This window comes from Myxine glutinosa, chromosome 12, assembly GCF_964187855.1.
Source record: "Myxine glutinosa chromosome 12, kmMyxGlut1.1, whole genome shotgun sequence".
Taxonomy (NCBI): domain Eukaryota; kingdom Metazoa; phylum Chordata; class Myxini; order Myxiniformes; family Myxinidae; genus Myxine; species Myxine glutinosa.
The window spans coordinates 93,367,610-93,380,351 of NC_136272.1; the positions used below are offsets into that span (position 1 = coordinate 93,367,610).

The window sequence follows — 12,742 nt, forward strand, 5'->3', positions numbered from 1 at the left end:
CTCCGTTGACTGAGATCCGGGTCAGGAAATTGGCAGATTGTGTCAGTCCCAGTGAGTCGCAGAAGTCCTTTGCTGAAGAGCCATGGCTGGTGAGAGAGGTACCAACACCCAGCCAACTGGCATGGTGACAATTGAAATCACCACATATGAGGAAGAGAGAGTTGGGATGGGTAGATAGAAGGTGGTCCATATTATCAGACAGCGATATGTAGATGGAGTCATCACTGTTTGGTGGACGGTACAACACACATATGAACAAAAGGTGGGAGTGAAGGGGAAGCCGTAGCCAAAGGTATTCCTGGGGGTGAGGTGGACAGAGGGCAGTGGAGGGCGAGTGAGGAAGAGAGTTTTTTTATAAAGATAGCAACCCCACCTCCAGGACGAGGCTCATGTCTATCATACCGGAGGAGGGAGTAACCTGGGAGAGATACCAAGGAATCAGAGACATCATGGAGGAAAGTTTCTGTTAAGCAGATCACATCTTGTTTGTCAGAAGCAACCTCTCTGGAGAGATCAGTCAAGTGACTGAGCTTGAGGATAATGTGAGGCCATCTGTCGGAAAGTTGAAGCTCAACCGAAGGTGGACCTTGCAACATGACAATGACCCTAAACATACCAATAAATCCACCAAAGAATGGCTGAAAAGAAAGAAATGGAGGGTTCTGGAATGGCCAAGTCAAAGCCCGGATCTAAATCCCATCGAGATGTTGTGGGGGGATTTGCAACGAGCTGTGCATGCAAGAAACCCCTCAAGCATCGCACAGCTGAAATCATTCTGCATGGAGGAGTGGGCAAAAATTTCTCCCAGTCGATGTCAGAGACTGGTAGACAGTTATAAGAAATGCCTACTTGAGGTTGTTTCTGCCAAAAGGGGCAATACCACCGATTAGTGCCAAGGGTGTACTTACTTTTTCCACAGAAGGAAATGGCATCTCTGGTAATTTTTTGTTCAATAAATTATTGCAAAGTCAATTTTTCATTGTTTTTTGTTCAATTAGATCACCTTTATCTATAGATACTGTTTAAATGAAGATCAATTATTGATATGTCCACATCTGTTAAAAAGATTAAAAAAACATTTCATGGGGTGTACTTACTTTTTCCACATGTGAAATTTGCATTTATGTTTATTTGAATTATACAATGGACTACAAAATGTAAATGTTTCATGTTATTTGTTGTATTATATTACCTTTATCTTTCAATATTGTTGAAATGAATATCAAATAGCTGTATGTTGAAATATGTTGAAAATGTCAAAACTTTACATGGAGTGTACTTACTTTTTCCACATGCGAAATTTACATCTATGTTTATTTAAATTATACAATGGACTACAAAATGTAAATGTTTAATTGTATTTGTTATATTATATCACCTTTATCTCTCAATATTGTTGAAATGAAGATCAAATAGCTGTATGTTGAAATATGTTGAAAAAGTCAAAACTTTGCATGGGGTGTACTTACTTTTTCACGTGACTGGAGTTAAAGGTCCTTTTTGAGTGATAAAACATTTGAACTCACGTCGTTTCCTCTGGTGATACAGTAAACTGCACTACAATCCTTTGTGAAACAGAAGCATTGATATCGATGTCTGACTGCCAACCACAGATGTCAGGACTTTTCTACCACAGAGATATCTCTCGATCCAGAGAAACAACAGTCTTTTTACACGTCTCGATTTCAACATTTCCAGTAGCCCCCGAAGCCAAACTTTGTCAAATGCTCGTTTAATGTCCAGCGCAATCACCTTCGCCTCATACCTGTTGTTAAGGCATCCATGCCACTGGTGACTAAGGTATGTTAGGAGATCTCTCGCTGAGTGACCTGGTCTAAATCCAAATTGGCAACAGTTTATCAGACCATGTTTGAAGAAGTACTTGCGCAGTTCATAATGAACAACTCCTTCCATCACTTTATTGATGTTTGATGGTAGGCTTATTGTGCAGGAGTTTTCTACACCCAACCTGGAGTTTTTCTTATGGATGGGCATGACATTTGCAGTCTTTCACGCTTGAGGGGACCTTCATCTGGAAAGGCAGAATAAAAAACAGCTTAGCCAACGGGACAGCAAGTACAGCAACAGCACATTCCTTCCAGACTCAGTTTCCTATTCCATCTGGGCCATTGGCTTTCCTACCATCCAATTTCGTCAACCTTTGCCTGTTATCTCTCAGCTGGAAATTTATGCCTGATAGCTCCGATTCAGTCTTGAGTGTGAGAGGAGGTGGTTCATCCTCTGCATCATCCAGAGTACACCTATTGGCCAAGTGCTCAGAGTACATCAGCTTTGTCCTCATTAATAGTGTAAGTCTGGCCCTCTCTTTGCAGCATTGGAATGCTTGCATGACCTCACTGTCCCTGTATCCTCTTAACTGCTCACAACCAGTTAAGAGGATACAGGGAAATCTCTTGTCCTTTGGAAATGTTGTCTATGGGCTTCCTGTTCCACCACTTTCAGTGTGCTTTGAGACTATGCAAGCTTATCCTGTGTCTCATTGCGCAGGTTTGCTGAGCAGCTGTTATAGCACTCTCTGACATCTTTGACTTTCATGTGAAATGCCTTTATAAACCAGGGTCCATCATTTGGTCTGACTGTCACATCTCAGTGAGGAATTAATTTCTCTATAGCCCATGTGTATGATCTACTGGACATTTTTCGCTGCAGAATCTGGATCACCTGTGTTACGGATCCGTCACTTCCGCCTTTGTTGTTATTATATACTTGTAAGAGTTTTAGTTTCAGGTAATATTGTTGTTATGATTTTTGTGTGAAATGGAGATGACTTTAGTAAAAGGTAAAAATAAATGTTTCTGGAGGAAAAAGAAAAAATGTGGCAAAGAAGCAGGAAGAAGAGAGAGGAGGAGCATGGGAGAAGGAGGAAGAGACAGCCATGAGAGAGACACAGCCGTGAATCGCATTGAGGCTGCGAGCGGACTATTTGATATTGGTCGCGAATGAGTTGAGGCTTCCCGTGAAAGGGATTGCCCGTGACATCGTTCTATATTGCGATTGCAATTAAACCTGCGTCTCAGGTTTTATTACCAAGCGTGAGTTATTGTTGGAGAAAAATCAAGTGCCTCCATTACAGGCTGATACGCCATTTTGTCCTCGAAGAGACTGTCCACTTGGTGCATCTTGTTTTGTCGTTGGGATTTCCATATCGACCTCATCGTGTTGATTGCCGTTGGTTTACATATCTGCTCAATTTCCATATCGACCTCTCACCTTGTAATTCCTCGTCCGCCGCCGTGCCGATACCTGCCTGTTCTCGTCATTCTACACGACTTCAACCAGCGTGGGGATCCATGCACGGACTTTGGGGAATGTTATATCCCACTCACATTTGTCGTGTCATGAGTTTATTGCTTTGAGAGCATTGGGGGAATGATGTCACCATCACATGTATTGTTCGTTTGATGCAAGTGACATTTTCATTGTACTTTCTTTAATAGTGTTATTATTGTGTATGTGAAATTTCTTAATACAATTACTTGTTTTGTTCTACAAGTGCATTGGTGTGGTTTTACCATGGTTTATTAGAAAACGCAAAATAACAAATCTTTCTGCCGCATTCCCTCTCGAGACTCTGAGGTGCACCGTGACTGGGGTTCGGGGAGGAACACGTAACACCTGTCTAAAGACCACCATCAGGATCATCTGTCTGGAGAGCACCATCTCAGTTCCTGGCATTGATGTGTTGAGGCAGTAAGGACCATTTGGCTTTCTGGAAGTCCCATAGCTGTCGACTGCATGTTATGTCTGGCAATGGAGGTTTATTGAACAAGACCTCTACACCCAAGTGTTCTAAGGAGCCAATTTATGACCCACACAAATTCTGGGCTCTGAGGTTCCAGGTAATTGTGTCACTGAACCTGCAGGGATTCTTTAAACCATGCTATGAGACCACCCCACCCATGACATCGGTCACCTCTATCAGGCTGCTGCTCGTAGCCAGGTAGGGAAATATCTGAATCAGTGACACCGTAATTTAGGAGAGATTCAGTGACAAGGATAATATCTGTTTTACTGTGATTCACACAGTGAGATAGCACACCAATATTGGTTTTCAGACCTCAAACATTGGCATGTAGCATACACAAATGACACAAGTCTCGATTTTACTTTGCACAACTCATTAGAGTGATTTTAATTGTGGAATGCAAGATTTAGGATTGAAGAGAACTCCGCCGGATGAGCAACAATGCTTCCACGGCTCTATGTACAATTCCACCCTCACCATCTCCCCAGGGGGTGACTATTCTCTCATAGCTGAGGTCCACTGGCTGATGTCTCCTTCATAGGAATATATTCACTCAAGCCGTTGGAGGAGCAGTGCCTCTCGATCTACTCACGTTGTTAGACTCGTGGTCATGACTCCTGCTCCTGTGATTTAAAGTTTGTGGTCTTTAAGGTCTATAGGTTTGTGGTTTAGGTTTGTGGTCTAGGTCCTTGTGATCTATAACTAACATCCACTAGATAAGTTGATAAAGAGCTAAATAACCTCATCTGTCCTATTTGTGTGACTCCTCTTTGTCTGGCCCCTACCCTTTGATCTGTCTGGCTTGGTTAACCCTACCAGAAGCTAAAAAGCTCACGACAGCATAGCTCTTCGGGTCATTGGGACACGCAAGCCTTTCCACTACATCAAAGTGGTAGACACATCAGCAAGGACATTCCTTTGCTAAAGTGCACATAATTGAAATCGGTTCTAAATTGGGCTATATGACCACCAATGGATAGTCAACCTGGTGGCACCATCACCACAGTGACCATCCAGCCAAATGAATCATGTTCCACGGGCAGGTATAGGTATAATTTGCTGTCAGTTTGATACATCATCACCACCTTTGCCATGCTCTCTTCTTTGCAGGTGGTTGGACGACATTGAATGCCGGATTCCAGCACAGGTCAGGGCTGTTGACCAGTCTCAGTCAACCTCAGAATCTCCTGAGCAGGATGAAGTACAAGTGGGACAACAGGATTTTTCATAAAAACTGGACAAATTCACAAGTTAACCCTTTATTATCTTTCATTTTACATTAAAATGTATCATTTCTTTTCACTCATTCACTCGCTTTTCCATGAACCTCAAATCTGTATCCAATTTTTTGGGGAGCAGGGTGTTTAAAGCGATTGTTGATCCATGTTTTGGTGAGCATTTCTATTTTAAATGGCCATTGTGTTTTATATGAACAAGAAGAAAAAGATGTAAAATGTCGTAGCCCCTATGGTTTTAGTAATTTTGTTTTACAGAGTTAAAGGCCATCAGTCGGCCATCTTTGGTCAGATTACAAAACAAAATCTTCTGCATATACATACTCTCATGTATTGTCCTTGTGCCAAGTCTGAACAAAATTGGACCATGCATGTCAAGAAAAGTTTTGGGACATATTTAAGTCCTGATATTGGATCCTGATATTGGATCTGATTTGGGAGATCTCGCGAGATCTTTGTCGGTGAGGTCACGTATTTTCGAAGCTGTCCACGCTCTCACGCTTTCGAAGTTAAGTAATTGTTCACAATTGTGTTTTTGTCGAAACTGTATTTATCTTTTGGTGTGTGTGCCTGTGGTGTGTCCCTAGTAGGATTCTCTGTGTTAATCTTTCATACCTGTATAGAAAATCGTCGGTTAATTCGTGCCGCGTCTTTTGAGGCCTTCTTTGTACCGTGTCCTACCTTGAGGCTTTGTTTTTCTCTCAGCGGTCCGTCGATTGTGCTCCAATTACTTTCGTTCTCTCAGTTTTTCCCAGTCTTTTCACCCCATACTTCCTTATTTAAAATCTCAACTCAAAAAAAATAAATAAATAAAAATTCCCTTCTCTGTTCTTATTAGTTGTTCTTATTCATTTATTCGTTGTTCTTATTCGTTCGTTCATTCTTTGACCACGTGTTTCATCCCCATTTCCCCAGACAGTTTTCATTGTTAAATTTAAAATTGTTTAAACTTTTCCCTGAAGTACTGTATTCTGTCGTATATGATAACACCTTTTTCGTCTTCTTCTTCAAAAGGTTGCTTTCGATTTGCTCATCAAATCTATTCATTCCAAAAAAAAAACATTCCATCTCTTACAGTGCCTCTTTCATACATTCCCTAAACTCACCTGCACTCCACCCCCCCTCCAGCGTCCTTAAACGTATTTTTGACTCGAAGGTCACAAGAAACTCATTTTGCAATAAATCTTCGTTTCCCATTAATCGTACACTTTCTAAAATCCAATCTCACCCCTCCCCTCCAAATCTTCCCCATCACTCCTCCCCTCCTAAACTCCCCCTCACCCCATCATCCCTCCCCTCCAAATCTCCCCCCTTGCCCATCCCCTCCAAATCTTACCCATCACCCATCTCTTTCAAATCTTCCCCCTTGTCCCTCCCCTCCAAATCTTCCCCATCACCCCTCGTCTCCAAAACTTCCCCATCATCCCTCCCCTCCAAATCTCCCCCCTTGCCCCTCCCCTCCAAATCTTCCCCATCACCCATCTCTTTCAAATCTTCCCCCTTGCCCCTCCCCTCTAAATCTTCCCCATCACCCATCCCTTTCAAATCTTCCCCCTTGCCCCTCCCCTCCAAATCCTCCCCATCACCCATCCCTTTCAAATCTCCCCCCTTGCCCCTTCCATCCTAAACTCCCCCCACATCCCTCCCCTCCTAGACTCCCCCTCGCCCCTCCCCTCCTAGACTCCCCCCTAACCCCTCCCCTCCAAATCTCCCCCATCTTCCATCCCTTTCAAATCCCCCCCTTGTCCCTTGCCTCCTAAACTCCCCCTAACCCCTCCCTTCATAAACTCCCCCCTCACCCCTCCCCTTCAAATCTCCCCACCCTCATTTCTTCTCCATTTCCCCCCTCTCACCCCTCCTGCTAAAAGCGTCCTCCCCGCTTCTTTCCCCTTCCAACTCTCACCTCCATCGCCCCCAACCTTCTGCCTTGCTCTTCCCCCTCCTGAAATAACACCTCACTGTGCCTCACCCAATCACCATCAAACCTTTTGTCTGCCCCATCCTTCCCTTTCTCTGAGCTATTCTGAAATCTCTGACACACCTTCAACAGCTCTCCCAACCTCTTCCTCCTCTTCCACATCTTACCCGACCCCTCCCCTCCCCCCCCCTGTTCTGTATCGGATGCTCCCCCTTCCTCTTCATTAATGGTATGGACCTCAAACATCCAGGGCCTTCGCTCAAACTTGACTGATCTCTCCATACAGGTTGCTTCTGACAAACCAGATGTAATCTGCTTAACAGAAACTTTCCTCCTTCATCATGTCTCTGATTCCTTAGTATCTCTCCCGGGTTACTCCCTCCTCCGGTATGATAGACCTGACCCTCGTCCTGGAGGTGGGGTTGCTATCTTTATCAAAAACTCTCTTCCTCACTCACCCTGCACTGCCCTCTCTCCACCTCACCCCCAGGAATACCTCTGGCTACGGCTTCCCCTTCGCTCCCACCTTTTTTTCATATGTGTGTTGTACCATCCACCAAACAGTGATGACTCCATCTACATCTCGCTGTCTGATAATATGGACCAACTTCTATCTACTCATCTCAACTCTCTCTTCCTCATATGTGGTGATTTCAATTGTCACCATGCCAGTTGGCTGGGTGTGGGTACCTCTCTCACCAGCCATGGCTCCTCAGCAAAGGACTTCTGCGACTCACTGGGACTGACACAATCTGTCAATTTCCCGACCGGGATCTCAGTCAACGGAGCATCTTCTCTTCTGGACTTGGTTATGACTAACTTCTCTGAAAATGTCTGCTGCTCTTCTTCTGCTCCAATCGGCTCATCTGATCATGTGCTTATTAAAGTGGACATCTCTCTGACCATTCTCAGAGAGCCTCCTCAGCGTCGACGAGTCTGGCATTTCACTCAGGCCAACTGGCACGGTCTTCAAGCAGCCATCAATCATCTGGACTTGTCTCCCATCTCTACCGCCTCTGACATCAACTCATCCTGGGAATTCTTCCAAAGTAAATTGCCCTCTCTCATGCACAGATTTATCCCATCTCGTCTTCAGTTGTCATACCCTTCCTCCCGTCCATGGTACACGGAATCTTGTGGTGAGGCTGTTGCCCAGAAACAACTTGCCTTAGTCTCCTGGAAAGCCAACCCAACGGAAGGAAATCTCATTTCCTTTCACAAAGCCCGAAACAAGTGTGTGTCCACCCTCAGGAGAGCCAGGAAACAATATCTCTCCATTCTCAAGACCGAACTCTCTTATCTGTCTCCCTCTTCCAAATCCTGGTGGCGTCTGGTCAAATCTGTTTCTGGTGTTTGCCCCCCCTCCATCCGCTCCCTTACCTCAAACGGCTGCACAGCTGACTCCGCATGTGAAAAAGCTGAATGCCTCAACTCTGTGTTTGCCTCTAAATCTTGTGTCCCAAACACATCCCTCTCTGTACCCACCGTACCCAGTCGTACCCAGCTGCTCCTGGAATCTGTGTCCTTTCTTCCTGACAAGGTGGAAAAGTTTCTGTCAACCCTTGACTGTGATTCTGCAACTGGACCTGACGGCATCAGCCCACGGGTCCTAAAATCCTGTTCTTCCGCTCTTTCACTCCCTCTCTCTGTTCTCTTCACCCTCTCTTTTGCTCAAGGTCATCTGCCATCTGCTTGGAAATCAGCCAACATCACCGCTTTACACAAAAAAGGTGCAAAAACAGATACTAGCAAGTATAGACCAATCAGCCTTCTCCCAATTATCAGCAAAGTCATGAAATCCATCATTGCTTCGGATATGAAATCTTTCCTCTTCTCCAATGGCTTGATCTCTGATCATCAATTTGTTTTCAGACCAGGTCACTCTACTCTATACATGCTGCTGCTGCTGTCTCAACAATGGATGGAGGTCCTCAATGCCAAACAGAAAATTAGAGCTGTCTCCCTTGACATATCACGTGCCTTCGATACGGTCTGGCACCCAGCTCTGCTCACCAAACTCTACTCCTATGGTATCCTTGGAAATCTCCACACATGGCTTGCAGACATCCTCTCTGGTCGTCGTCAACGTGTGGCCCTGAATGGATTTCTCTCATCTCCTCTTCCTGTTCAGGCTTGGAGTTCCCCAAGGCAGTGTTCTGGGCCCTGTGCTTTTTCTGGTCTTCATCAATGATCTCTCTGACTCTCTTGAAAATCCTCTCTATCTCTTTGCTGATGATTCCACTCCCTGCCGCTCCATACCTCATCTCTCAGATCGGCACTCTGCAGCCTCTTCACTCTCTGCAGACCTGGACAAAATCACAAACTGGTCTCACAGTGTTAGTGTTGCAAAACCACTTTCCACACTTGTGATGGCATTGAAAACCACTTTTTGCACATCTGCTAGTGTTGAAAACCACTTTTCGCGCTCCTGTTAGTGCTTAAAACCACTTTCTGCACTTGTGTTAGTGTTGCAAAACCATTTTCCGCACTTGTGCTGGTGTTTAAAACCACTTTCCCCACTTGAGCTAGTGTTGCAGAATTACTTTCCGCACTTGTGCTGGCATTGAAAACCACTTTTCGCACTTGAGCTTGTGTTGCAGAACCACTTTTCGTACTTGTGCTGGCGTTGAAAACCACTTTTTGCACTTGTGTTCGTGTTGCAAAACCATTTGTCTCACTTGTGTTGCTGTTGCAAAACCACTTTTTGCACATGTGCTGGCATTGAAAACCACTTTCCAGAATAGAGCTTGTGTTGCAGAACCACTTTTCTCACTTGTGCTGGCATTGAAAACCACTTTTTGCACTTGTGTTAGTGTTGCAAAACCACTTTCCACACTCGTGCTGGTGTTGTAAACCACTTTTTGCACTTGTGTTAGTGTTGCATAACCACTTTTTGCACTTGTGTTAGTGTTGCAAAACCACCTTTTGTACTTGTGTTAGTGTTGCAAAACCATTTTCCGCACTTGTGCTGGTGTTTAAAACCACTTTCCACACTTGAGCTTGTGTTGCAGAACCACTTTTCGCACTTGTGCTGGCGTTGAAAACCACTTTTGTCACTTGTGCTGGCATTGAAAACCACTTTTTGCACTTGTGTTAGTGTTGCAAAACCACTTTCCACACTTGTGCTGGCATTGAAAACCACTTTTCACACATGTGCTAGTATTGCAAAACCACTTTCTGCACTTGTGCTGGCGTTGAAAAACACTTTTTGCACATCTGCTAGTTTTGAAAACCACTTTTCGCGCTCCTGTTAGTGCTTAAAACCACTTTCTGCACTTGTGTTAGTGTTGCAAAATCATTTCTCTCACTTGTGTTCGTGTTGCAAAACCACTTTTTCCACTTGTGTTAGTGTTGCAAAACCATTTTCCGCACTTGTGCTGGTGTTTAAAACTACTTTCCACACTTGAGCTTGTGTTGCAGAACTACTTTCAGCACTTGTGCTTGCATTGAAAACCACTTTCCGCACTTGAGCTTGTGTTGCAGATCCACTTTTCGTACTTGTGCTGGCGTTGAAAACCACTTTTTGCACTTGTGTTAGTGTTGCAAAACCATTTGGCTCACTTGTGTTGCTGTTGCAAAACCACTTTCGCACTTGTGCTGGCATTGAAAACCACTTTCCAGACTAGAGCTTGTGTTGCATAACCACTTTTGTCACTTGTGCTGGCACTGAAAACCACTTTTTGCACTTGTGATAGTGTTGCAAAACCACTTTCCACACTTGTGCTGGCGTTGAAAACCACTTTTTGCACTTGTGTTATTGTTGCAAAACCATTTGTCTCACTTGTGTTGCTGTTGCAAAACCACTTTCGCACTTGTGCTGGCATTGAAAACCACTTTCCAGACTAGAGCTTGTGTTGCATAACCACTTTTGTCACTTGTGCTGGCATTGAAAACCACTTTTTGCACTTGTGATGGTGTTGCAAAACCACTTTCCACATTTGTGCTGGCATTGAAAACCACTTTTTGCCCATCTGCTATTGTTGAAAACCACTTTTCGCGCTCCTGTTAGTGCTTAAAACCACTTTCTGCACTTGTGTTAGTGTTGCAAAACCATTTGTCTCACTTGTGTTGGTGTTGCAAAACGACTTTTCGCACATGTGCTGGCATTGAAAACCACTTTTTGCACTTGTGTTAGTGTTGCAAAACCATTTGTCTCACTTGTGTTGGTGTTGCAAAACCACTTTTTGCACTTGTGTTAGTGTTGCAAAACCATTTTCCGGAGTTGTGCTGGTGTTTAAAACCACTTTCCACACTTGAGCTAGTGTTGCAGACCACTTTTCGTACTTGTGCTGGCATTGAAAACCACTTTTTGCACTTGTGTTCGTGTTGCAAAACCATTTGTCTCACTTGTGTTGCTGTTGCAAAACGACTTTTCGCACATGTGCTGGCATTGAAAACCACTTTTTGAACTTGTGTTAATGTTGCAAAAAGTGTTTTTTAATGCCAGCATAAGTGACAAAAGTGGTTCTGCAACACAATCACTAGTCTGGAAAGTGGTTTTCAATGCCAGCACAAGTGTGAAAAGTCGTTTTGCAACAGCAACACAAGTGAGACAAATGGTTTTGGAACAATAACACAAGTGCAAAAAGTGGTTTCAATGCCAGCACAAGTGTGGAAAGTGATTTTGCAACACTAACACAAGTGCAAAAAGTGGTTTTCAATGCCAGTACAAGTGACAAAAGTGGTTCTGCAACACAAGCTCTAGTCTGGAAAGTGGTTTTCAACGCCAGCACAAGGGCGATAAGTGGTTTTGCAACACTAACACAAGTGTGCTGAAAGTGGTTTTCAACGGCAGCAGAAGTGTGGAAATTGGTTTTTGCAACACTAACACAAATGCGAATAATGGTTTACAACACCAGCACGAGTGCGGAAAGTGGTTTGCAACACTAACACAAGTGTGGAAAGTGGTTTTCAATGCCAGCACAAGTGTGGAAAGTGGTTTTGCAACACTAACACAAGTGCAAAAAGTGGTTTTCAATGCCAGCACAAGTGAGAAAAGTGGTTGCAACACAAGCTCTAGTCTGGAAAGTGGTTTTCAATGCCAGCACATGTGCGAAAAGTAGTTCTGCACACCAGCTCAAGTGTGGGACGTGGTTTTAAACACCAGCACAAGTGCGGGAAATGGTTTTGCAACACTAAAACAAGTGCAAAAAGTGGTTTGGCAACACCAACACAAGTGAGACAAATGGTTTTGCAACACTAACACAAGCGCAGAAAGTGGTTTTAAGCACTAACAGGAGCGCGATAAGTGGTTTTCAACACCAGCAGATGTGCAAAAAGTGGTTTTCAACGCCAGCACAAGTGCAGAAAGTGGTTTTGCAATACTAGCACATGTGTGAAAAGTGGTTTTCAATACTAGCACAAGTGTGGAAAGTGGTTTTGCAACACTAACACAAATGGAAAAACTGGTTTTCAATGCCAGCACAAGTGACAAAAGTGGTTCTGCAACACAGCCTCTCGTCTGGAAAGTGGTTTTCAATGCCAGCACAAGTGCGAAAAGTGGTTTTGCAACAGCCACACAAGTGAGACAAATGGTTTTGCAACACTAACACAAGTGCAAAAAGTGGTTTTCAACGCCAGCACAAGTGCGAAAAGTGGTTCTGCAACACAAGCTCAAGTGTGGAAAGTGGTTTTCAATGACAGCACAAGTGCAAAAAATGGTTTTGCAACACTAACACAAGTGCGAAAAGTGGTTTTGCAACACAAACACAAGTGTAAAAGTGGTTTTGCAACACCAACACAAGTGAGACAAATGGTGTTGCAACACTAACACAAGTGCAAAAAGTGGTTTTAAGCACTAACAGGAGCGCGAAAAGTGGTTTT

General features: G+C 43.9%; 1 protein-coding gene across 2 annotated transcripts in view; it reads left to right on the forward strand.

Moving 5' to 3' along the window:
* The window catches only part of LOC137437612 (proton-coupled folate transporter), a 129,273-nt gene extending 123,438 nt beyond the window's left edge, over positions 1-5,835 (forward strand). For both annotated transcript variants that reach the window (XM_078766089.1, XM_068132082.2), the window contains one exon: positions 4,877-5,835. In XM_078766089.1, coding sequence (XP_078622215.1) covers positions 4,877-4,997 — 121 coding nt within the window. In that variant the 3' untranslated portion in view covers positions 4,998-5,835. The remainder of the gene's footprint in view (positions 1-4,876) is intronic.
* Positions 5,836-12,742: the final 6,907 nt, after the last annotated feature.